At 41.8% G+C, this 27075-nt stretch overlaps 1 protein-coding gene across 1 annotated transcript; it reads right to left on the minus strand.

The window, feature by feature from the left end:
• Positions 1-13329: 13329 nt before the first annotated feature.
• Positions 13330-26769, minus strand: LOC116504880 (52 kDa repressor of the inhibitor of the protein kinase-like). Its single transcript, XM_032212108.1, has 3 exons — positions 26594-26769; positions 19172-19227; positions 13330-17018 (listed from the first exon to the last, which is right to left on the minus strand). Exon 3 carries the CDS (start codon positions 17014-17016, stop codon positions 14725-14727), a length of 2292 nt encoding a protein of 763 aa, XP_032067999.1. The 5' UTR covers positions 17017-17018; positions 19172-19227; positions 26594-26769; the 3' UTR covers positions 13330-14724.
• Positions 26770-27075: the final 306 nt, after the last annotated feature.

A 27075-nucleotide genomic window follows, 5' to 3' on the forward strand; every position in this document is an offset into this window, starting at 1 on the left:
TAGTTTCTCATTTTTGACCACCGTACTTGACGAAGAACCCATTTTCTGGTTGGCATGACAAACAATACAATACAATACAATAGCAGAGTTGGAAGGGACCTTGGAGGTTTTCTAGTCCAACCCCCTGCCTAGGCAGGAAACCCTATACCGTTCCAGACAAATGGCTATCCAACATCTTCTGAAAGACTTCCAGTGTTGGGGCATTCACAACTTCTGGAGGCAAGTTGTTCCACTGATTAATTGTTCTAACTGTCAGGAAATTTCTCCTCAGTTCTAAGTTGCTTCTCCCCTTGATTAGTTTCCACCCATTGCTTCTTGTTCTACCCTCAGGTGCCTTGGAGAATAGGTTGACTCCCTCTTCTTTGTGGCAGCCCCTGAGATATTGGAAGATAATGCTATTATGTCTCCCCTAGTCCTTCTTTTCATTAAACTAGGCATACCCAGTTCCTGCAACCGTTCTTCATATGTTTTAGTCTCCAGTCCCCTAATCATCAATACAATACAATACAATACAATAGCAGAGTTGGAAGGGACCTTGGAGGTCTTCTAGTCCAACCTCCTGCCTAGGCAGGAAACCCTATACCGTTTCAGACAAATGGCTATCCAACATCTTCTGAAAGACTTCCAGTGTTGGGGCATTCACAACTTCTGGAGGCAGGCTGTCTATAATGACCAAATTGGGAGGACCTGCACACATTCTTATTCAGTGTCTGGATGTAGTACTAAGGGATAATAAGAAATAACTGTGACTGAAAAGATGGAAGATTGACTGGGTGGGCAATTCCCAGAGTCTACCCATTCTAAACAGTTTTGCAGTCCCACAGAAGGACCAAGCTGTTTAGGAGTGTTCCTACAGCCATAATATCATTGGAGGCCCCTCTCGGGACAAAGAGATATATTGCCAACTTTGTTTAGCAGACCACTAGCCTTTTTCTTTGGCAGGAACTACCAATGACAAAACCTCCTTTTAGGTGCTTGTAACATGGTCTAGGTAGAGTTCTGGGGATTGCAGCCAGAAAGTGTGGATTATTGGTGTCCACCCTGGTGATATATTTGGGACACCTCTGCTACAGAGAGACCAGGGGCAGCCGTAACTGAGCACATCTTGAGGCTTTGCTTTAATACTGAAGACATCCAGTGACTTGGTACTAGGATTCCTGACTGGATACTTTTGCTAGGGATTTGGTTGATTGACAAGATCTGGAGAAATCCACTGGCAAAAATGGTAGGATGTTATCTGTTTCTCCCCGCTTTCTAATGAAAATGTTATTTTTTTAAAAGATATTACAGGGGGGGGTTTCTTATATTTAATGGTTCTATTTTAAATTGTTTCAAGTTTTTCCCTGATGGGAAGCAATAAATCCTATCAATAATAGAATAAGAAACCACCTTTCCCTAATTTACTCTTTACCACCATGTATTGGATTAAAATTCCCAACATCCTTAGACAAAATCATCATGGTGCAATGTAGTTCAATAAAATGAAGAGTACTAAATTCAGGGTGGTAGTCCGAAGAGTTAGGCTGAATAATGAGTTGGGACACCAAACCCCAAACTTGGTTCAATCTATTTTACAAGGTCCACAGGATGCATCGTTAAAACGTGTGGCTAAATAAAAAAAAAATTTTTAACAATCTTATGTGACAATCTTACCTAACCAGGACAGCATAGTGCAATATTGCTGGAGGTTTCTTCCGCTGAGGGCATACAGGTTAGGATCAAAATCCAATAATACATCCTCTGTAAGGTGCACAGTTACCTGTTCAAATGCAGTTGACTCCTAAAGCAGCAAAAATGACACCCCCCCCCAAAAAAAAATCAGTTTGTGCTCAGACGTAGAAGATAGGGAAAAAATAGAAAAAACCCAGCTTCCAGATCATTCACTATGTTACCAATGAAAATAATGGTTATCCTAAACTGCCCACCAATCTCCATCTAATGAACTCCTGGTAGAGTGGGCTACCTCATCCATCTATCCATCCCTATTTTACCTAATAGCCCAACTTCTAAAAACAAGTACTTTGAGGAGAGCTGCAGTACTCAGTTGAGTTCTGCAAGTGATTTGGTCTATATTCAGGGACAAAACTAAGCATCTCTTCTGCAACATGCAGGAAGCATCCAGAGTAGGAGTACAGAACAGACTTCCTATACATAATTCTTTATATGCAGAAGGGACAGAATTATGTACAAAATTCCACGTTTTTCAGGGTTCCACATTGTGCAGAAAAGCATTTTAATTAAGTGTGCCTATGGCTGCCCTCAGCCTATAACCTCAAAATTGGGGTCACAGGTAGTCCTCAATCTACAACCACAATTGAACCCAAAATCTTTGTTGCTAAGTCAGACATTTGTTAACTGAGTTTTGCCCCATTTTATGACCTTTGTGGCTGTTTAATGACTCACGGCAGTTGTTAAATGAATCTGGCTTCTCCGCTAACTTTGCTGGTCAGGTCACAAAAGATGATCACAGCCTGGGATACTGCAACTGTCATGAACAGGAGTCAGTTGCCAAACGTCTGAATTTTGATCATGTCACCATGGGGTGATGCAACGGTCATAAGTGTGAAAAATGTTTGATGGACTCTGATACCTCTATTTCCACGAAAGTAAAAGCCTATTTAAACTGCAGTGTCTCTGTATGCTGGTTTGTGTGTTCTCCAACACAACTCTCACAACGCTTCGCTGAATGTACTCGCTCTCCCAACGGGGAGCTTATCAAAACACAAGTCAGTTTTTTCAGTGCTGTTGTAATATCGAACAGTCACTAAATGAACTGTTGTAAGTCGAGGACCACCTGTATTTAGGGACAGAACTGAGCATCTCTCTTGCAATATGCAGGAGGCATCTGAAGTAGGAATACAGAACGTAATTTTTTATCTGCAGAAGGGACAGAATTATGTACAAAACTCCCCGTTGTGGAGGGTGGCTGGTTGTGGAGAGAAGCATTTAAGTAAATGAGCCTTAGATTAGTCTTCCTCAGTCTATGACCTCAAAATTGGGACTACAGTTTCTAGGATTCCTAAACATGGTCCAAAAGAGAGGATTCTTAATTACAATCTCAGCAGGTTATTAAAAAAAACGCCAGTTTGAGAAAGCAAATCAAAAGCCCAGTGAAATACCTGCTGTCCTGAGTGATTGAACTGTAACCACTCTCTGGACAATTGAAAAATGTCCTTGATGATCCAACATAGGAGATCATCAGCCTTTATAAAATAAAGACTTCCTCCTTAAGACTGCAGTTAGTCTAAGCAAAGGCTAATTGTTCTCAAGTTCAGTGGGATTCATTCCCAGAGACATTACAGTCTTAAGGTTACAATTTGATACATGCACATCCCTTGGAATGAATCCCAATAAACTGAAGTAGGATTTATTTCTGTATAAACTGGTGAATGATTGCTTCTTTAAGGGTTTAGAGCTGGCTCAGCTCTTTTCCCGAATGCAAATGTCAAGTTAGCTCCAAGATGGCACATCTCAGGGACAATTCTTCATATGTATGAAGTAGTACAGGTAATCCTCAATTTACAACAATTCATTTAATGCAGTTCAAAGTTACAATGACACTGAAAAATGAATGTTTTTCACACTTACAACTGTTGTAGCATCCTCATGGTCACGTACGTGATCAAAATTCAGACCCTTGGCAACGGACTCATATTTATGACGGTTGCAGTGTCCTCGGGTCATATGATCAACCTTTGTGACCTTCCGATAAGCAAAGTGAATGAGGAAGCCTGGTTCGTTCAAAAACCATGTTACTAACTTAACTGCAGTGATTCTCTTAATAACTTTAGCAAGAAAGGTCGTAAGATGGGGCAAAATTCACTGAGCAAATGTTTTCACTTAGCAAGAGAAATTTCAAGCTGAATTGTGGTCCTAAGTTGAGAACTACTTGTATCAAGGGCGCATCAGCAAGTGTCTGTCCTAGAAACTAGGAGATGTGAGTTCTAGCCCTGCGTTAGGTATAAAAGCCAATAGGGTGACTTTGGGCCAGTCCTTCTCTTTCAGCCCATCCCATCTTCACAGGACTGTTGTGGTGGGGAAAATAGGAAGAGGAAGGAAGCCTTGAGCTACTTGTAATGTAATAAAGGCAGGATAAAAATCTAAGATAAAAAATACCTGGTCTTGACGCATCTTCCTATGTGCAAAAGGAGAACCGATGAAAGGCAAAACTTTCCCATCCCCAGCGTAGTCTTACCTGAACGTGGGGCTTTTCAACAGCCATAGTTGTAGGCAGAGATAAATCCATCAATAGGGCTCTAGGGAAACAGACCATTAATTCTTTTTGTTTATGTGGAGATACCAAATCCCACAATATTATTATTATGACTATTTATTTTTCCACAACACAATTCATGTATATTTGCTTGAGCTATACATTTTGGAAATTACATCAATTATTATTAATGTTGTAGTGCCATCCATCCAAATGTACGAATTTCCAGCCAAACAATTTAAAAAGATAAGAAATATGGACAGTAGGAGCATTTTATGACTTCTTCACCCCTACACACGTTTACTTTACAGTTTAGCTGCCCTTAATTCAATAGGGCTGAATTATAATTTTAATAATTTAGCATATAAATGTCAGCCCTGGAAAGAAGAAAGAAAGAAAGAAAGAAAGAAAGAAAGAAAGAAAGGGAACTAGGCATTGGTCACTAGGCCTCACTCCAATTGGGGAAGGTCTCAACCTATGTAAAATCCACCTAAGTAAAATCCACAGAATTTTAAACTTTTATTTCAGAATATGACGAGGAGACTTAGTAAGGTCTCGAGTAGGGACTGAGACTTGAGTAGGGACTGGAAGCAGGTTTCCTTCTGAATAGAGCAATTCATGCAGTTTGCTATTCAGAGAACTTTTTTTCAGATATTCGTGGATTAACAAGACTTTACCACAGAGGCCTAGAGGAATAATAATAAATAGTAAATAAATTATTATTAATAATATTAATATAACATTGATTATTAATAATTATTATTGATAATAATATTAATATAAACTGTGCTACTCCGTGTATTTTAAGAATGTACTTGGTTGATACCTAGGACGCTGGCAGCAACCCGTATCAACCATTAGCACCAGTCAATGGTATTTGTGATGTATTTTTGAATGTTCAGTTGACTGAGTTTCATGTTTAATGAATAAAGTGCAATAATAATGTTAATAATAATAACAACAACAACAATAATAAATGGGGTTCTTTCTCTTTCGTTACCTAACCAAAAGAAAGAAATCTAGAAAACTGCCTTTGAAAGGCCCCTACTCCTAATTCCATGAATTTCTAGTGATTTCTAACTCCCACGGGGCCTGTAAAGGACCTCTCGGTGTTTCGTTAAGGAATTTGATTTCAAATCAATTGGCGACAGAAAGTCTGACTGGTTCAGCTTTTCAGACAAAAAGTCCCCGCCGTTTTCTTAATCTTTCGCGCTTGTTTTAGTTTGAAGAGAAAAAAGAGGAAAGGCGGTTCTTGTGGCTGGGAGTTCCGCCGAGTCCAACCACTTCTTCTCCGATGTAAGAATAACAACCCTCACCGACAGATCGAGGGTGCCACTTCGCGGGCCTTTCGCGTCGCGCCGATCCTACAGGTCTCTTGGCCGCCGCCGTCGAGGCGCTCTCTCCGAGAAAGGAAAATCAAGGCTAAGCTGCAGGTCCTTTCCCGGAGTTTTCCCACGGGCTCCGGTCCCACCACCCACATCTCCCAGCCCACCCCAGCAGGCCCGCTTACAACTCTTCTTGCCTCGGCAGCCTCCTCCGCGAAATCCTCCTTTGCCGTCGGTCAAAACCAAGTCGCTCCGGGAATCTCAGGCCCGCTTTTCCCAGGAGATCGGGGTACCGGACGCCCCGAAAAAAAGGGAGCCGAGCGTAGACGATCCCAGCCCCAGCAACGATTTCAGAAGCGGAGCAGGTCCTCCCAGGAATGAGAGCGGGACATGTTCCTAGTCCTCATGAAGGAAAAGATGATAGGCCCCGCCCGCGGAAGCCCTCTGGGCAAAGAGAGTGAGTCCAGAGGGAGAGCGGGCTACCTTGGCGAAGCCTAACGTATGTGTGGAGGCTGCGGTCCTGCGATTAAAAAAAAAGCCTCTGTCCTCCCTCCCCTTCTTTCCCGCCAGTTTCATTTCCCCCATTTACCTGCCGCGCTTCACATCGACATGTAAGACTTTAGGCTTGAACCTGTCACAGACGGCCCCTCCTTTTTCATTCAAAAGACTGGCACCAGAGGGGGGATCTGAAATGCGGCTACCTTGGAATTGTCTGTCTGTGTGTGTCTTGCAGCTTTTCAGAGCAGGGGGCCTGCTAAGCACTGCCAAGGACAGATAAATGGTCCCTGTAGAGGAAAAGAGGAGGGAGGGAGGGTGTTGATTTAAAGATTTCATTAATGGAGGAGTGTGAAGATGTGCAAATGGGTTGTGAGGGATGCCTGCTGAAAGAAGTGAAAAAGTCGGAATGGAAGGACATTGTAATGGAAGTGAATTCTTTAGGAACCTTAATTGTGGGGGAATGGGATATTTAAGGAGTGTGCAAGGAACAAGGAGAGTTTGCCTCAAGGATGAATGGCAGGAGAGGAAGAAGAAAAGAGGTTTTAAGGTTGGGGGATGTGTACGTGCACACACACACAAGGCAAACTCTTGACCCTTGCATGCATGCACATGCTCTCTCTCTTTCTCCCTCCCTCCCTCCCTCCGTATCTATCTATCTATCTATCTATCTATCTATCTATCTATCTATCTATCTAATCATACTATCCTTTTTTAATAAACAATTGAGCCCATTTATGTTGCTAATTAAAACTATTTTAAGTGAAGTTTACCCATTTTACGACCTTCCTCGCCACAGTTAAATGAATCAGCAGTTGTTAAGTGAACTTAACTTGGTCATTAAGAAAATCTGGCTTCCTCCATGGACTTTGCTGATTGAAAGCCGGCTGGGAAGGATGCAAATGATTATCACATGACTGCGGGATAAGGCAACTATTATAAATACATGCCAGTTTCCAAGGGTTAAAATTTTTATCGCATAACCGTGGTGCCAATGATTTTAAGAATGAAAACCGGACATAAGCACTTTTTTCAGTGCCTTTGTAACTTCAAAGTCACCAAATGAATTGCTGTAAATCAAAGACTACCTGTACCACTTTTTCGTAGTCCACATACACTGCTTATGCTTATCAGAAAAGGGAACAATGTGATGATCAAGTGAATGAACCAAAGAAATACTGTATACTTCTGCAAAATCCGAAGGCATAGGATGGAATAGACTACAATATAAAGCAACAGTTAAGTCATTTTAAGTTCCAGAAGTGCTGAAACAGAACATAATGCTTCTTTTTAATCACCCTCTGTGCCCCTCTTCAGGTGACTTGGTGGCTCCGACTCTCAAAATTCCAAGCCATAGAACAGGACACCTTCCCATTTTAGATTCATAAAAGAATAGAATTACAAAATGTGGACTTTGGAGGGTAAACTGATTTCATACTGTGAACATGCTGACCAGTTGGAAATACACATTATTATCAGTAGTCTGGCAGGTACTAAAGCAGGGGTGTCAAACTCAATTTCATTCAGGGGGTGCTTCAGGGTTGTGTTTGACCTTGAGGAGCTGGGTGGCATGGCCGGGGTGGATGTGGCCAGCTCAACATCACTTGTGTTGCGGGTGCCTGTGGCAGCCCGAGCACTCTGCCAGTGAAAATGGAGCTCCGTTTTCGTTGACAGAGGCACCATGGGCTGGTCCTTTGCTGTTTCTAGAGCAGTCCCATGGGCCAGATCTAAGCACCCCACGGGCCGGATTCGGCCTTGAGTTTGACACCCCTGTACTAAAGGTTCTGGAGCCCTGCCAAGAAAAGGAGAGTTTTGTTATGTGAGTGAAAACTGCCCCTTTCCTGAAGATGGAGAGAGATACTGAAAAGTGGGTGTGGTCTTACCTGGTGGCAGGTGGAGCCATTCCCCCTTGGAAGCGCTTAGTTAAGATGACGACCTATTCTGGACTAAATTTGTGCAGGCCAGGGAGTGCTTTGGATGTGGAAGGAGCTGCATCTTCAGGATGTCAGGAGGTGGGAGTGTGCTGCTGTGGCCCCCAGGCATGCCTGGCTGTCTTCTTGACAGTCTTGAATGGGCTACCTGGAGATTACAGAAATCAATCCAGCAGATCCCGTATCCTTACTTTTTATTGATGTTATATAGTTCATTAAATGTCTGCAACAAAACAACCAAGCTCAGAGATCAGCAAGGACCCCACAGTTCAAACCTGAGCTACATCTTGTTCTCTTCTATTGAAATATTCCATTGCAAATGTTTGTACAAAATTACAAAACAAGTTTTTTGTTTTACAATTTAGTAAAAAAGTAAGCTGTAAATACACTATATTGCCAAAAGTATTCGTTCACCCATCCACATAATCAGAAGCAGTTGTGAGCGAATACTTTTGGCAATATAGTGTGTTGGAAGAAATGTCCTTCTGGGTTCAGCTCCAAGTGGGGGAAAAGACACTGGAGACATGGAGGCTGCTTGGAAAGATGTTTAATGGTGGACAGGACCACATGGCTTGAGTCCTGAACAGAAAAGGTGATCACATGCTTCAATGTTGGTGGAGAAGAGAAGGGTCGCTGAGATGCTGAGTCCCTGGTTTTATGCCCTCTCTGGCCTTTGATCTTGAGCTTGTATTCTGATTGGTTGTCAGACTCCCATGGAGCCATGCAGGAGCAACTCTCTAGGCTGCATTTTGAATCCAGGTTTGGTTGAGTTCTCAGATGCCATGTGGCGAGTTGGGTAAAGAGCCAATATTATCATGCTTTAATCCCATCGCTCTGGAGCTGAAGGGGAGAACTCTTTATTATGTAAGGGGACTTTAAAGGCCCATTGACAAAATGGCGGGGGGCGGGGGAGGCAGGAAGCTGCAGGAAGTTATTCTGTCTTTTAAAAGGTCTTCCTTTTCACATCCAGATAAATATTCTGCCTTTTCAATATTTCCTAGGATATTTCATTTTTTTCTGGGAGACGGCTGGGTGATACCTTCCTACAAGTGTATATTGTACAATTAATTCCCCATTCAAGTTGCAAGCGCCATTAAGCATGCTTGTTTGACAGCACCCTGTAGCCTATTTCTGGCAAAAAAAAATTTTTTTAAATTAAAAACACAGATCATGTTGGCCAATTCCAGGTCATTCTTTGCTATTTGAATGCTTGCTCTGGTATACAAATTATACCAGTATGCTCTAGTGCCATGATGGCAAACCTATGGCACACAGAGCCCTCTCGCTGGCATGCACATGTTTGTGTGTGTGCACGTACCTTAGTTTGGGCATGTGCGCACACACAGTTTGGGCACTTGGTGTCTAAAAGGTTTGCCATCACTGCTCTAGTGTAAAAACTCCTGTATTTGTAATTCTAGAGCAAGTCTAGAAATGGAAAGGAGTGTGATGTTAGCTTTGCATATGTTGACTAAAAGTTTTGTCTTAACACTTCACAATGCGATTCTTTGTCTACAGTAGCTACACAGCCAAAGTCAGGGGGTATTTTTTCCCATCAACAAATAGGTAACAATGCAAGTGTAGAGGCTCAAAGGTCGATCCATGAAGTCATTCCCAAGATCTTCTTGATAGATTTCATTCTCACACTAGCCACAATATATTTTGTTTTGCTGTTGATTATGTTCTGTGAATGCAATCATGGTTATTTAGATAAAAATATAAATGATCTTCATTTGCTACTAAAAAGCAGACATCACCCTGCCAACAAAAGTCCATATAGTCAGCTATGGCTTTCCCAGTTGCAATGTATGACTGTGAAAGTTGGACCATAAGGAAGGCTGGAGGCCTTTGAGCTATGGTGCTGGAGAAGACTCCTGCGTGTCCCTTGGACTGCAAGGCGATCAAACCGGTCAGTCCTAGAGAGCAACCTTGACTGCTCTTTAGAAGGTCAGATCCTGAAGAGGAAACTCAAATACTTTGGCCACCTAATGAGAAGGAAGGACTCACTGGAGAAGAGCCTCATACTGGGAAAAACTGAGGACAAAAGAAGGGGACATCAGAGAATGTGGCTGGATGGAGTCAATGAAGCAGTTGGTGTGAGCTTAAATGGACTCCAGAGGATGGTGGAGGGCAGGAAGGCCTGGAGGAACATTGTCTATGGGTCATGATGGGTTGGACATGACTTCACAACTAACAACCACATAAATGACCTTCAACTAGGAAAATTGATCCCAGGTTTTTCACATCTCTCTTTCAATCTTTGTCTTCCCTCTGGATTGTTCTGATTAAAGCACGAATCAACCATATTTTACTGCAAGCAGAAAGAGACAGGTCCCTCTAGGTGGAAAACACTTGAGAGCTGGGAGGGCTTTAGCTATTTGGATGCCTATGTCCCAACAAGGAAACTTTCACACCTGCCTCATAAAGCTCAAGCCGGCATCCAAATTTTTACGGGAATCTTGATCCTACCTTCTTCCTGAGAAAGCTACCCCATTCTCTTCATTTCTACTTAAAAGTAGAAAAGCTATCACCTGAAGATGGAAGCCATATGGTAGAACAGGACATCAAGAGCGACCTCTGCTGATTTGGACCTGCAATGACATACATCGGTATGCGGATACCTAGTAATTCTGCAGTGTTGAAGTGTCTATGTGTCTTTGTGTGTGTGTGAGAGAGAGGGGGGGGGGCGGAACAATTGGATGCTAATGAAAATAGGATCTTGGAATGGAAGGGTGGAAAATGGAGTATGAATAGATTTACTTTGCTCAAGAATAAAAGAAAAGGCCTCTCAATGCTTAGGTGACAATAGGCATTTGGAATAAATGCAGGCTCCAGGCTATTCTCTGATATCTGGCTTTAGTTATAAAGGATCCTTTCTCCCCACCCCCATCCCCAATATATGACAGCCAGTGGGGGAAGGCAGATTCCCTTAACAATCACATGATTCACTTAACAACTGCAGTGATTTCCTTAACAATCATAGCAAATATGTTCTAAATTTAGACGCTACTCCCTTAAGAACCACCTTGCTTATCGTCAGAAATTTTGGTCCCAAAGATGGTCATAAGGACTACCTTGGTGGTGTTAATGGAGTTAGCAGAAATGGCTAAATGGTGTGTGAGACTGAATCCTCAGGAAGACCTGTTGTTTAATTAGCCAAGTCTCCCTGTTGTTGACTTCACAGCAAGACCCCTTTTGTTTGGCATAATTTCTGATAACATTTGCTTATCACCACTCATCAGGCTAAATCACTAATTTCCTCCTCTTTTCCCCCATCCCAGCATTGGAAGATTGTTTTTTTTTCTTTTTATTCTGATATTTTCCAAAAGCAGAATCAGAAGTAATAGTATCCAAATTCTGAAATTAGAATTTGATTTCTCCAGATTTGCTAAGTTCTTCAAGAATCCAAAAGTAGTAGTCAGTCATAAAAGCGAGTCAGGAGGAGATTCTTAGTGAACTGTACTATACAACTGCTCTCTCTTCTGTGGCTTCTCCTTCTTTTTCCTTGTGTTTATCCATGTTTCTCATCTTTGGCCATTTTGAAATGTGTGGATTCAACTCCCAGAATTCCCCAACCAACCTTGCTGGGGAATTCTGGGAATTGAAGTCTACAAATATTAAAACTGCCCAGATTGAGAAATACAAATATTCGAAGGAAGTGGAGTTACCTTAATCATACCAACACAACAAATGAGCTCTGTGTTGCCTGGCAATTCGTAATTTAGCCATTTTGCCTGTATAATACTACAATTTTTAGGAACATAAAATTTTAGTCTCCTAGCGGGTGGCCTTTAGAGGCAGCCACACTAGCATCAAGGTTAACAACAAACAATGAGCTGTACTAACATTAAAATATCCATGGAATAAAACTACAGGGATTTGTTTAAGCAGTTGCCAGGAGTCAAGACTGATTCCAAGGGACCAAGAAAAAAGATAAAATAAAAATAAATTTATATGAACACTTTTCCCAAACCTAAAACCCAGTACTGGAATATACAAATGCTCCATCTTCCAACATTTTCTGAGACACGTTTTTTGAAGAGAGAAAAATCGGTCTTTTACTTTTCAAAGAAAATCTTCTCTATAAGATTGCTAACTGCTTAAGATTTCTAGATTATTGCAGTTATTGAATGCTGATTAGTTAGCCTTCCAAAGAACCTATCCAAACAGAATATACTTTTGTAGGAATTTCTATGGGGCTAAGAGGCAAACCCTGTTCCCATACATTCATCAGGTTTCCGAGTCCTTAAGCGGTGAAGTATCTCTGTGTTTGTAAGTGTGTGTGTGTGAATGTAAGGTTAAAAATACAATTGGAGTTCCCTTATGGGGAGGGGGAGTAGAGGAAAAAGTAGCTACCCAATTTGCAGCCAATATTTTGCCATGCAGACTTAAGGTTGCTGGGAAGGGTTATTAGGCAGCCTACAGGTTGCCCATCTCTAAAATAACAATAACAAGAGTTGGAAGGGGCATTGTAGGTCATATAATCCATACTCCTGCTCAAGCAGGGGATCCTATACCATTTCTGACAGATGGCATTATTTTAATTCCTGATTCCTTTTAGTTGCAGAGCCGCTCAAACTCTCTCCAATCAACCAAGGGAAAACTTGATTCTGATACTGCACAGAGCAGTATTCTGATACTGCACAGAGCAGTATTTTTTATAATGAAAATGATAGGGTCCCCCCCCCAATCTTCTTCTCCAGTCTTACACTAAACAATCTCTTTTTGAAGGATGCGAAGTCTTGCAATCTTGTAAGAGGAATCACACAAACTCATCCAAACTTTGATAAATCACCTAGACTAGCAAAGCTGTCCAATAACTTCACAAAGGAAAGGAGAATAATACTGACAATTCTTGCCGGATTTTTAAAAATGGTTATTTAGTTTGGAGTCTCTACTCTCTTAAGTTGCCCTATCTCAGCAGATTTGCAGTGCAGATACAAAAGGGTCACCTAAGATAAGAAACAGAATTAAAAAATGGGATAGACCTAAGGTATGATATGGTACTTTCCTCTTTTCATTTACGAATTGTTGGCAAGTTGTTAAGGAAGATAACTGCGATTTCATGTCATAGTTACTCATGGACAATCATATTTTAGCCAAGGACTCCCATTTTCCTGTTTACCAGGACACACTGAAGTCTTAAAGAAAACACATGGGCTCAGTTAGTTCATGGTTTGTCATATTCCAAGGTGGCGCAGTGGTTAGAATGCAGTATTGTAAGCTACTTCAGCTGACTGCTAGCTGCAGTTCAAATCTCATCGGCTGGCTCAAGGTTGACTAAGCCTTCCGAGGTGGGTAAAATGAGGACCCAGATTGTTGGGGGCAATAGGCTGGCTCTGTAAAACCACTTAGAGAGGTCTGTAAAAGCACTATGAAGCGGTATATAAGTCTAAGAGCTATTGCTACTCTTTCTCTAAAATTGTCATATTCTTTCTCTAAAATGACTTTTCTTGAAGTCTACATGTTGGCTGAAACCACATGAAACTATGTTTGCATATAACTTGTCTTACAGTGTTCTCGGTGATAAGTCACATAATCCACCACAGTAGTATCCAAATAAAATGAACTGTATTTGGCTTACTGTAAGAAAGCAAAGGGAGGAGCACATGCAGGCAGAAGCTGTTTCCTGTACATTAAGGCTATGAGATCAGCTGCAAAAGTCTGAAAGGCCACCTCAATAATCAACCAGATTTCTCCATAGCTTTCTTGCCATCTGCGAGTGGCCTGGATTTTTGCAATCTACGTATGACATCCTTAGGGCATGCCTAAGAATATAGAATATTCATAATATGGGGAAGATTCTCTTTTTGTCTGAATGACTTCCATTTTTTCACAAAGCTCTGTTTAAAAAGCCAAGGGTAGTTTTCTGCACTACCATTTGAAACCCTTTGGCTATTTCATTAATTTGGATAAAATGAGGTTGGATCGAGGAGGAGGAGGAGGAGAAAAGGCTGGAATTCCAGTATTCAAAGAATAACATGATCAAACCCATTCCTTATGGACATAGATACAACACAATTTCAAATGATAGAGCAAATACTGACCACTACATTTAAGAGTTATTTTAGCTAAAATATGCTCCCCCAACAGATATTATATCTGTTGTTAAAAAGCAACCAACAGATGCATCCAAAGTTCATTTTCCTTAGAGCAGACTCACAGGAAAAATCCAAACGAAGTCATGACATAATCCAATCCTTTAAACAGCTACTGTAATCACTTGGAAATAAATCCTACTGAATTCAGTAGAGCTTATTTCTCAGTAAACATGGATGTAATTTCACTGCAGTACTCTAAAAAGAACATAAAAGTACAATCCAATAAAATGTGCCTTGCTTATAGACCAGCATCGATCCAACATAATTAGAATTAACACTAAATCAACACTTCCATTCCCAAATTAGAAAATTTATGAGTAGACATTATGGAAATGTTAGATTTTCTTAGACACTTTATATGTTAAAATTTGATGGAAAACGTTTGACTTAATGATGTTGATAATTTTTCCTAGTGATATACACTATATTAATCAAGTCTTTTCAGGTTACACCTCAATACAGACATTAAATGTTTAGAAAATGGATAATATATTTTATATCATAGGTTTCTAATTATATACTGGAACATAATAATCTTTATTATATTCTGGATTTGTTGAACTGCCATCTGTAATTTTGCCACTTTCATTTTAGTCTTTTTATGCTTTTTATTCCTCATATTCCTCCCTCTTTATAAAAATAATTAGAAAATAGCCAACCAGTTATTTTTCAAAGACAAATTGTAAACGACTGTTATCTTCTCCAAATCTGTCAATCACTTTTTGGAGTAACACGTTCTTACTTTCATTAATTTTTACCCGATGAGCACTCATCATGAAAAGTCCAGACGACTGGTTATCTACCACTGATGACTTCAACAATGTTTCTACCCTTCTCATTGTACTGAATGATTTTTCCATAGTACAAGTTGTTACTGGCAATGCCAGAGCAATCGAAATGGTTTGTTGAATCGAAGGATATTGGTCAACGTATTGCAGCAAATCCAGAAGTCCATTCTCCCCATTTTCAACTCTTTCTTCCTTCTTCCCCAACCACTTTTCAAACCAGGTGATTGTTTCAGTTTCCAGATTTTCAATTTCATATAATTCACTGATTTTTTCCATCTCCGCTTTCAACATCTCAAGGCCAACAGTAGCCATTTTTTTTGGATGAAGCAAAAAGATTCCAAAAACCACCTTGCTTTCTGGAGCAAACCGGCTTTCCAGCCATGAGATTACTGAGTTCAAGTAGGGTATATAGAGTGACTGGCGGAAATATTCCTCCGCAGTTGTGACACTGGCATTTGAGTTCCTTTGCAAGTCACTCTGTCTGGGAATACGTAAGTCAATATCCAATTTTTCTGCTAGTTCTTGTACTTCCGAAAGAATTCCCTTGAAGTGTTCCTCTGCTTTTTCTCTGTGGCCACGAAAGACAGTTAAGAGCTCTTGGATGTGTTCATACACTTTCATCATATCAAGCTGAACAGTCTGCAGAGCTTGGGTCACTGACTCTAACTTACTGCAATAGTTTGACATTATAACAAGGCAAAAGAGGAAATTAGGTGTTCTTGAAACACAGTATAATTGGTACGCATCCTGGCAGGTTTGACCTGAAGCTGTAGCAGCCAGGTTTCTTAACTGATCAAAGAACTGTATAAAATTCTTGGAAAAAAATCTGACATGCTTGTAGTTTGCAGTCCAAAGTGCTTCACCCAGCGACGGAATAAGGTTTCTTCTGCTCAGATTCTCATGGAAAAAGTGAAGGATAGCTTTTATTGTGCCAACTGCATTCCTTATCTCAGGTACAGTGTTTAAGTCATTCACAACCAGGTTGAGTGTGTGCGCCGCACAGTGAACAAAAGTAGCCTTGGGGTACCTACTTTTTATTTTAGCTTGCACACCAGCCTCTCTCCCAACCAATCTGGAGCATCCGTCGTACCCTTGGCCGCATAATTTTTCAAGATTTAAACCATACTTGGTGCACTCCTCAATGATGGTTTCAGCAGTGCAGGTAGTGTCCCATCCCTTCAATGCTGCAAAACCAAGGAATTCCTCTCGAACTTGAGGTTTAGTGCCAGTCATCTCAACAAAACGTACGCCGAGTGACACATGTTCCTCCCCAGAGATCTCGGTGCTTTCACCCACAAGAACTGAAAAACCAGCAGAGCCATTGGCGGCAGAAACAATCTCTTCTCTAATGGCATCCACACACAGCTTAATCAGTTCATTTTCAATCTGGACGGACGTGTCCCAAGCATTCCCGGCCTCGCTGTCTAGATGTTCTCTTAGGCTCACATCTCCGGCTTCAACGCGAAACGCCAAGAGACTCTGCATGTCCCCCGTTTTTCTTGTTTCCCCATGTAAAGGAATGTCGTGGGTGCCACAAAATATGATGGTTGACAAGATCGAGTGCAGCTTTTTACGGTTTTCATTGACTATCCGGTTAATGCTGCTGTCAAGCTGACAAGCAAAGTTCGTTTCGAAAACGTTCCTGCTGGTTAAGAAGTTAGTTGCGTCGATTTCGGCACTCTTGTGCCATGCGCTGGACATGTGTTTTTTGGCAGAGACGTGAAAATCGTTGTACCTCACAAAGGGCACCATGATGAAGCCCCCCTGCCTCCCACAAAGATCAGGCTGTGGGAAGACTATGCAGTATTTACAGAATGGTCCTTTCAAATAGGAAGAGTAGCAAAGCCAGGGTGAGTATCTAATTAACCATATGTGACGAAAGCTGCGTATGCCTGTTGAATCTCCCTTGAAATTGTAGTCATGGGCTGGTGTGAAGGTATTCACAAGAAGATTATACTTCAGATCATCTGTGAGAGGAGTGGGCGAGTTCACGTACAATCCAATATCATAAGAATGAACAGCAAATTCCACACCATCCATGACGCATTCATATTCTGTTGGTGAGTCCGAACAGAAGCTACTATTTTCTTCCTCACTTCTTCTTTTCTTCTGCACTGTTTCTACTTCAACTGTTTTGTGCTTCCTGTAAAGAGTTCCAATCTCCATTCCTACGGAGAGAAAAAGAACAATGAGAGACGAGGAATGGAGCAGAAACAGATTCCGAAAAGAAGGAATATAAAAATAATGAAATGTTATTTTCATAGTGAAAGAGAAATTTCTGCTGTTAATTGTTCCTTAATAATTTCTTGTGACTTTATTCGTATACACCAAAATACAGATCAGTGATCGCTAGCTTTGTTTTCATTTCAGTACTGCAAAATTAACTTAATTTTTCACATTTTATATTTATTACATTTACATGCCACTCGACTCCCCAATTAGTTTTATTCAGAAGCAATTTTCTTCATGCTCCTTTTAATTCCCAATCATATGAGAATGAAATAAGCATCTTACAATGGAAGAGTGGCTGGAAAATGGAGTTAGTAGAGATAGGCAAATTAACTGCTTTAATTAAAGAAAAAAACATACATCCAATTTTGTTTCTACTTGGAAACCGCTTCTAACTTTTATGCTCAAGACAAAAATTGGAACACTGACTTTGGGATTTACTGATTAGGTAAGTTTGTTGTTATAGAAATGATTAGTATATATTAAACACACAAAAGCCAAAAGTTGAGGCTGTAGTGTTATTACCTTTATTCTACTGCACTGAAAAGAGTTGGAAGTTAATGCTTTCCCCTCCTTTATCCCACACTTCTCTATTCTGCTTTTCCCCACTATTTATTTTCACTTATATTTCATATTTTGATGAGCTTAATAACATTAATGAAACATGAGAATCAAAAGAACAGAGGAGAGAAAAGGAAACATGTACTCTGCCTTCCTGCCTCTCCTTTCCAAAATACATGAGAAGTATTTAGTTGGGAAGGGGACTGTGTGTGTGTGTGTGTGTGTGTGTGTGTGTGTGTGTGTGTGTATGTGTGTATACACACATACACATGTTGCATGGCAAAAATCAGAATGTGAAAAGAGAGGGGAGTATTTAAGTATTTAACAGTCTGGAAAGGGAAAAGGGACCCAAAAAGACAAAATGCCCTTTCAAAGAATGTGGTTTTGAGATACAGTTAACTCAGCTCAGCCAGGCAGCCTTTTTCTGCTTATTCTTGCCAAGTTTGTTGGTTTGGTCTGGTGTGGATCTCCAGAGGCATGGAATTCCTCTGAGACGCCTTTTCCCTCCCTCACTTAGCAGGAGGCTATCCAGAACAACAGGGGCCTGCTTGGGGCAAGATGATGAGGGGAATGGAAAGTACCGTGTTTTTTTGAGTATAACATGCATCCCCCACCCCAAGAGTGTGGAAATGTTGGTGCGTCTTATAGACCAAATACAGCCATTTTTGGCCTCCCAAAGCCCTGCCCCTGCATCCCATTTTTGCGAAAAATAGGCCATTTTTCCACAAAAAACAGATGCCCTTTTTGCCTTCCCCCAGCCCCCAGAAGCACTCTGCGGGCTTCAACAGGGCTGGGGGAAGGCAAAAATGCCCTCAGTTTCACGAAAAATGGCCCGTTTTCTACAAAAACGGGGGCGTTTTTGCCTTCCCCCAGCCCTGCTGAAGCCTGCAGAGTGCTCCTGGGGACCGGGGAGAACTAAACCCTTTTTTTTCTTATTTACCTCTTTGAAATCTTGGTGCTTTTTATACACTGGTGCATCTTACAGTCCGAAAAATGCGGTGGTCTTTCACCCAACAGACAACAGCAGGGGGAGAGGCATGTGGGATAGGCTTAGGATGGCCAGCAAGGAGAAATAGGGGTAGACCTCTATTTACAACCACAATTGAGCCCAAAATTTTTGTTGCTAAGAGAGACAGCTGTTAAGTGAATCTTGCCCCATTTTACAACCTTTCACATTTGTTAAGCGAATCGCTGCAGTTGTTCAGTTAGTAACACTGTTCTTGGGTGAATCTGGCTTCCCAGTTGACTTTGCTTGTCAGAAGGTGGCAAAAGGGGATCTCATGGCACCGAGACACGGCAACCGTCGTAGATGCATGTCAGTTGCCAAGCGTCCGAATTTTGATCACATGACCATGGGGATGCTGCAATGTTCTTAAGTGTGAAAAACGGCCATGCATCATTGTTTTCAATGCCAATGTAACTTTGTACGGTCACTAAACAAATTGTTGTAAGTTGAGGACTACCTGTATGCCAGTCAGGTTATGGATAGGGAGAGAGTCTTTTTATTCCTATGGGTGGGAATCAACCTTACCAGGTAGCTATATTGCTCTGGAGTGGCTGCACAGACCAAGAAGGGAAAACTTCACTCTGGAAAATAAAAAAGGAGAAAATAAGATTGTTAGCAGGCTCAGAAAGGAAGCTGCAATATGCCACGGAATAAACTGTTGTTGGATGCGGATCAACCAAAAGGCCTCTTTTCTTGAAAAGACATTCCCTCAAATGGCAACTGTCTTTGGGTCAAAGGACAGATGTGACAATAAAGAAAACAGTTCCATTGTAGAACGTTAGCACCCACCCCTCTCCTAGAAAAACGAAATATTTTTAGGAAATATTAAAAGGGCAGAATATTTTCCCTAAAAGGGAGGTAGAACTTAGCCCCCGCCCCCCCCAATTGTTAATGGGCTATTGGGGCCTGGGCCAGTCTATTCTACATAACAAAGATCTACCTCCTTCGGGCAGAGCAATAGAAGGAATTGTCCAAAGCCCCTTCATTACATCATCACCCAGCAAGGCTCAACCAAGACTGGGACACAGACAACCTACAATTTACCCTTGTTACCCTCCCCATGTGAGTCTGACAACCAATCAGAATACAAGCTCAAATTCAAAAACTCAGAGAAGGGCATAAAACCCAGGCACTCTCAGCATCTCTTCCCACACCCCCACCCCCAGGACCTCAAACCTGTTCACCATTAAACCATCTTTCCATTGTCTCCAATGTCTTTCTCTCCACTTGGAACTGAACCCAGATGGACATTTCTTCCAACACCATAAAAAAACACAATGGGGGGAAGGGGAAATGAAATAAAAGTTTGACATCATTTCCAGGGAATAAGATGCTTCTTCAGAACCCAGATAGGAAATGCCTGAAGGGCCTTAAGGTAAGGATTCAAAACCCAGGCTTCGTGGACCAAAAACCCTACAAAACTGAAACCTGAAGTTCCCAGTTAACCCTACAGTTAACGTCTCCATCTGGGAAGAATTTTGAAGGCTACCCAAGGCTACATACATGCAAACCTCTCAGGAATTGTGCCACAGGTTGTTTGTAATAGACCCAAGTCAATGAGCTCCAAAACCCCACAGGACCAAAACAACACCGCGGAAGTATTCATAGGCTAGTACTCACTGCTCACCACTATTCCACTTTCCCACACTGCTACGATCCCTCCTGCTACTGCTCCTCCAATAACTATTGCACTTCTTGTGAGTCCTACTGGAAAACAGTATCTCTTTGCTGCTTTATTTCTAGGCACAAACTATATACCACCTTCCCTCTCTCTCTCACACACACAGCAACACCCTCAATTTTCCCACTTCACAGTTTTTATAGCAACATTTATGTGACAGCTGGGGACAGGGCTTAAAGAGGCAGGACAACAGCAGCCCAGGTCCTGGCCATTTTCTGGGCACCCTGCCCTCTCGCAAATTGCCAGTGAGGAAAAAAAACATCAAAACTCCAGGAAGTTCCTTGTCACTTGAGAAGGCCAAGCCTTGAATCTGAGTCTGTCCAGGCCACCCCTCAAATACCAAGGTGAGTGCCAAATAAACAAGAAGCTAACAAGGTAGAAAAAGAAATGAAAAACAAAACTCAGTGGGACAATGCTATTGAGATTTATAGAGGCACAGAAAGAGTAAGAGGAAAAGAGGAAAATGGTATCCAAAAAAGAAACTAGCCAAAAATAAAGAAACAATGGGAGATGGAAAAGAAAAACTTGGGGGAGAGCCATCCAAACAATCTATCGAAAAGTGATAGAAAAGATTCAGAATAAAAGATATAAGACATATAAAAAGAAGAAAAAGAGAAAAGAAAATCTAGGAATAGGGGATTAGTAGAATGAAATGAAATATTTCAAACATGGCAACAGTATGTACCTAATTAAGATGTGTGTGAGCTATATTAATACTTTTGAGTGTGGGATGACTTACACTATTTAAACATAAATATAGATGGGGGGCTGAGATTAATACAAAGAGTTTTTTTTTCTCTCTCTTTTTTTTTTCTTTCTTTTCTTTTCCTTTTTATAATTTGTATTTTCTATTCTTTTTTATATATTACTTTTATTTTTAATTCATACGATCATAAGATATTTTAGAAGGGGTTTGACAGAGGGCAGTGCCAGGTGTGGGCCCTGGGAAGTCGGGGGGATTAGGGATGGGGATTTATGGGGGGTGGGTGGGTGGGTGTTAATATAGTTTCAATAAGAAGAAGAATGCACTTGTATACAGTTGTTTTTTCTTTTTCTTTTTTTTTTCCTTTTCTTTCTTTATAATTTTCTTCCTTGGTTTATTTTTTTTCTTTTTTATCATATTATATTAATAAATAATAGTTGAATAAAGGAATACACCAAGGGGAGAGGTAGAGGGAAAGAAGAGGGAGGAGTAAGGAAGGAGTAAGGGGAATGTAAGGAGGGTGTAAGGGGAATGTTAGGAGGAAGGGGAGAAAGGAAGGTTTGAGGGGAAAGGGAAGTAGGAGGGGAGTGTTAGAGGGAGGAAAGGAAAGTTGGAGGGGGAAGATGGGGTGTATGGAGGATGGAAGTGTCAGGTGCGGTTGTGAAGGATGATGAGTTGTGTTCTCTTTTTATTTTATTTTAATTCTTTTTTTATAGTAAATATCCAGTATATAAGTGACTGTAAAATGGAATGTGAAAATCAATAAAATATTCATCACAATACTTTTGAGTGTGCAAAGTAGTTACGTTAAATGCTTACTAAATAAAAAACTGAATTTGAAGACACATGTTACTTATAGAAAATGGATGGAAAGGAAATGATAAATTTGGTTTATCTCTAAAGGGAAGAAAAAATGACATTGTTTATGTATACAATAAAAATTAAAAGTTGGAAAATATGAGAAGAAAAGTAATACGGCTAAAATTGGAAATGGAAATATAATGTAAAATGAATTATGTATATGTGAAAATGCTAAAGGGGAAATCCGGACAACAAAAGAATTTTTTAATTACCGTATATACTCGAGTATAGGCCGACCCGAATATAAGCCGAGGCACCTAATTTTACCACAAAAAACTGGAAAAGTTATTGACTCGAGTATAAGCCTAGGGTGGGAAATGCAGCAGCTACCGATAAATTTCAAAAATAAAAATAGATACCAATAATGCCATTGCCCATTGAATAACATATACAGCCTGCCTGTGCCCATTAAATATATAGTAGCCATTGTAAAAATTTGCTCTGCATAACAAATTATTATCACACAATACCGGTGTATTCAATGAAATACTTCACTCACCTCATGATGCTGATGTCCCGCTGTGATGATGATGTCCCGCCTCCTATGACACACGGCACAGTGATTCCTATCATTGGATCACTGTACCAGAGGAGGTGGGACATCGCTATGTGGCTGCTTGCCATAACAAGGAGGAGGTGGGACATCGTTGCAGAGCGGCAGGAGGGGGAGGAAGGGGAATCGTAAGATAGCCCTGCATTACATTAGAACGTGAGGAGGGGGGATGGTGCGGTGCACGCTGCGCGGCAAACTGACACAGAGGGAGGGGAAACTCAGGAGCGCTGGGCCATTCACGAGCGTCACCCAGCGGCATGGCCCCGCCCCTTTTTCTCCTCCATTTCGGGCAAATTTTTCACTGACTTGAGTATAAGCCGAGGCGGCTTTTTTCAGCTCAAAAAGTGGGCTGAAAAACTAGGCTTATACTTGAGTATATACAGTATGTAACAAAAAAAACTTTGTTTGAAAAAAAAATACCAAGGTGTGTGGAACATGCAGCTAAGCTAAAATGGAATAATGGGTTTAAAACTGTCAAAAATAAAGGAACGCAACAAAACGAAAGTTTATCATATTTGAATTGCAGACTAAAGAGATTCTCTAATCCCTACCTACTTATTGGGATTGCTGTGCACAATCTATCCAATAAAGGTTATTCCAAGTATGGCACTTTATTATTATGGTACTTTAAAGGGAAAGGCAGATAAAATCAATCTTAACTCATTCCACTTAAGTCATCCACATACAAAGATTATATGAATCAGCTCCATTTTCTTATACAATGAGAAAAAAATAGATTCTGGAAAGTAAAATAAGGCATTTTGCAGGCTCAGTATGGAAGGTGATTTAGTGAAAAAGCGGAATTCAGCAAGTGAAAAATTGGCAACCTCACACTTTCTTTCCCAGAATTTTTCTGTGTCTCTCCCAACTCTGATACATTTATAAAGGAACCTAAAACTCTCTGCACATTACAGACACTTTACAGAGAAACAAAAGCTGATCAAAATAAAACCGACTCTATAATCCCACTTCCTAGTTTAGAACACTGAAAACTAGGACTAGGGAAATCAATTCCCATTCTTGAAAGTCTCATCAACAGCACATAATGTAACATAATTAATTAACATCTTAACTGTGTACACATTTGTTTTATAAGTTCACATTTTTCTATGCAAGGAAATATATGTACTTGCAATAAAACAGGCCTCGATAACATCACTCAATTCATTCTGTTTTTAAAACCATGAATTGGGTTGGGGCAAATCAAAGTCTCTTTTGAGAACAATGACTGGAGTGGCATCCTAGTTATCTTTAAAAAATAGGCTGACCAAACTGAGATCCAGAATAGGTTTCATGAATTTTAAGGACCCGAGGAAACCCACTGAAAGGCAGGTTGGAGTTTAGGAGAACCCTAGATGCTAACTGATGCAGTAGGACTCCAGTCTCATCTCCATGCAGGTCATTCCACAGACTTCTCTCCTTCCACCTCCAAGTCAACTCAAAAGCACCGGAGTTTTGATGAAGAGACCGAAGCTATTTCTTTAAGGAGTAATAGCAGCAGCAGTGGTTGTTATACTTGCATATAAATGTAAGAGAGACACAGAATAAAACTGCAAATTGCTATAATCATATACAAGTGATTATAGTGGTTAAACACTATCCTACAAATCAGGACATTGTGAATTCTAGTTCTGCCTTATGTATGAAAGACGGCTGGGTGATCCTGAACCATTCACTCTCAGCTCAACAGTCACAGGGTTGCTGTGGGGAAAACAGGAGGAAGGAAGGAGTATTGGGTATAGTGATAGCACTTAGACTTACATACCGCTTCACAGTGCTTTTTACAGCCCTCTTTAAGCCGTTTACAGAGTCAGCATATTGCCCCCAACAATCTGGCTCCTCATTTTATCGGAAGGGTGGAAGGCTGAGTCAACCTTGTATGTTTGCTGCTTTGAGTTACTTATAAAATAATAAAGGCAGGATTAAAAGCTAATTAATAAATAAAATACCATATTTTTCGGATTATAAGATGCACCTTTTTCCTTCAAAAAAGAGGGTGAAAATCTGGGTGCATCTTATACACTGAATACAGCATTTTTGGCCTACTGAAGCCCCATCCCCTTTGCAAAAATGGACGTGCAGAGGCTTTGGGAGGCTTATAGAGTGCTCCTGAGGGCTGGGGAGGGGGAAAAAAAGAGAGCAAAAAACGGGCCATTTTTGCCCCCTCCCCAGCCCCCAAGAGCACTCTACAAGCCTCCCAAAGCCTCTGCATGCCCCCTTTTTGCAAAAAATGGGCCATTTTTTGCTCATTTTTGGCCCCCCTCAGCCCCCAGGAGCACTCCAGAAGCCTCCCAAAGCTCTGCATGCCTTTGTTTGTGTATGCACAAGGCCTGCAGAGTGCAAAAACTTTTTTTAAAAAAAATTACCTTTACAAAATCATGGTGCGTCTTATAGTCCGAAAAATACGGTAATAAAGTCATAGAAAATTAGGAACTCTAAGCTCCACCAGCATGCTGCAATACAAGGCTTGTTTCTACTGCAAGCTGAGATTTTTGTCACATATTTCTTCAATCATTTTGTATATATTCTGTATGATCCATATATTCAATACAGGTAATCCTCGAGTTATGACCATAATTGAGCCCCAAATTTATGTTGCTAAGTGAAACATTTGTTAACTGAGTTTGCCCCATTTTAGCACTTTTCTTGCCATAGTTGTTAAGTGTGTAATTTGCTAAATTGGTAACATGGTAGTTAACTGAATCTGAATTCCCTATTGACTCTGCTGGTCAGAAGGTCGCAAAAGGAGATGATGTGACCTTGGGACAGAGCAATGGTCATAAATATAAGCCAGTTGCCAAGCGTCTGAATCTTGATCACATGACCATGGGGATGCTGCAATGGCTGAGCACCAAAGAATGGAGGCCTTTGAACTGAGTGGTTAGGGTGCAGTACTGCAGGCCATTTCAGCTGACTGTTATCTGCAGTTCAGTGGTTCTAATCTCACCGGCTCAAGGTTGACTCAGCCTTCCATCCTTCCGAGGTGGGTGAAATGAGGACCCAGACTGTGGGGGCGATATGCTGACTCTGTAAACCGCTTAGAGAGGGCTGAAAGCCCTATGAAGCGGTATATAAGTCTAAAAAAAACAAAAACCTCTGGTGCTGGAGAAGACTCCTGCGAGCCCCTTGGATTGCAAGGTGATCAAACCAGTCAGTCCTAGAGGAGACCAACCCTGATCGCTCTTTGGAAGGCCAGATCCTGAAGATGAAACTCAAGTACTTTGGCCACCTAATGTGAAGGAAGGACTCCCTGGAGAAGAGCCTAATGCTGGAAATGATTGAGGGCAAAGAAGAAGGACAAAGAATTAGGTGGCTGGATGGAGTCACCAAAGCAATAAGTGTGAAATTAAATGGACTCCAGAGGAAGACCGGAAGTCCTGGAGGAACGTTGTACATGCGGTCACGATGGGTCGGACACGACTTTGCAACTAACAATGAACGCTGTTGTAGCTTTGAAGGGTCACTAAATGAACTGCTGTAAGTCGAGGGCTACCTGTACAGTTCAGGTATCAAAAATGTGTAACTTCCCTTCGAACTTGTCTTACGCATTATTAAAAATGTAATTACTAACGGGCCGGTGTGCCACAGAACTGCTGCTATATGCCATATATTGTCCCAGAGGTTGAGAAGGAGTGCACTACCCTTTTTCCTACTTCCCATCTTTTCCTTTGATATACTTTTATTGCATTGAACAATTCTAATTAAGAACAGAATCGCCAATGTACCCCCTAGGTTAGAAGTGACAGGTGAGGAGGAGGCAGAGGCTGCGGCTTCCCACGTGCCCCCAGGATGCCTCGATCAGCGTCCTCCTGCCTCTGCAGCCTCCTCCGCGAAATCTCCCCCTCCCCGGGCTGTCGGACAAAGACCAATTCCGCTCCGAGCATCCCTCCTGCAGGGACGGCTTTCCCCAGGTATCTCGGGCGTCCCAAGAAAAAGGAAGCCGGGAACAGGTGACGTCAGCCCCGACACGGGTGCCAAGAGGATGAGCCCGCCCTCCCAGGAAGGAAAACAAGGCGGGTTCCTAGTCCTCATGAAGGACCTGGGCAAAAAGTGGGCGAAGCCCAGCAGAGAGAACAAAGGCGGCGCCAGCGTTGGGGGTCCCATTCGAGAAAGAGCTCCTGCCCCTCCCCCGGCCTGGCCCCGACTCACCCGCCGCCCCCGAGATCCACGTGCACGTGTGAGCGCGGCAGCCCCGGAGGGTCCCGAGGCGGACAAAGGAGCGGCGACACGGGGCTCCCGCGGGTGGGGTCAAAAAAAGCAAAATGGCGGACGCGGCGTCATGCAAACCCTCTGGCTGTGTGTCGTGTCGCGTTCCAAAGGGGCGGAGCTTGTTGCATCCTTTGCCCCCCCCCCGTCCCCCGCCCCCTTTCCTTCCCGGACGAAGGAAAAGCGGCGCTCGGCAAACCCGGCCGTTGTTTAAAGGGCCCTCCCGCTCCAACTGTTGGAACAGCCGCTTCATCGCTACTTTCAAGGAGCAGGTGCTGCCAAAGAAAGGTGATCTCCCCCCCCCCCTCTTCAAACCAGGACGATGCTGTCTTAATTTATTCCTCCGTCCCAAGGGAAGGGTGGCCGTGCAAAGGGTGTCTTTTTGGTGGGGGGGGGGAACCTGTGAACATCTGGCTCTGGACTAC

Source organism: Thamnophis elegans, chromosome 2 (assembly GCF_009769535.1).
Source record: "Thamnophis elegans isolate rThaEle1 chromosome 2, rThaEle1.pri, whole genome shotgun sequence".
NCBI lineage: Eukaryota > Metazoa > Chordata > Lepidosauria > Squamata > Colubridae > Thamnophis > Thamnophis elegans.

Coding starts and splice junctions, on each gene's coding strand:
- LOC116504880 (XM_032212108.1), bottom strand. CDS start 17,016: ATGGAGATTGGAACTCTTTACAGGAAGCACAAAACAGTTGAAGTAGAA.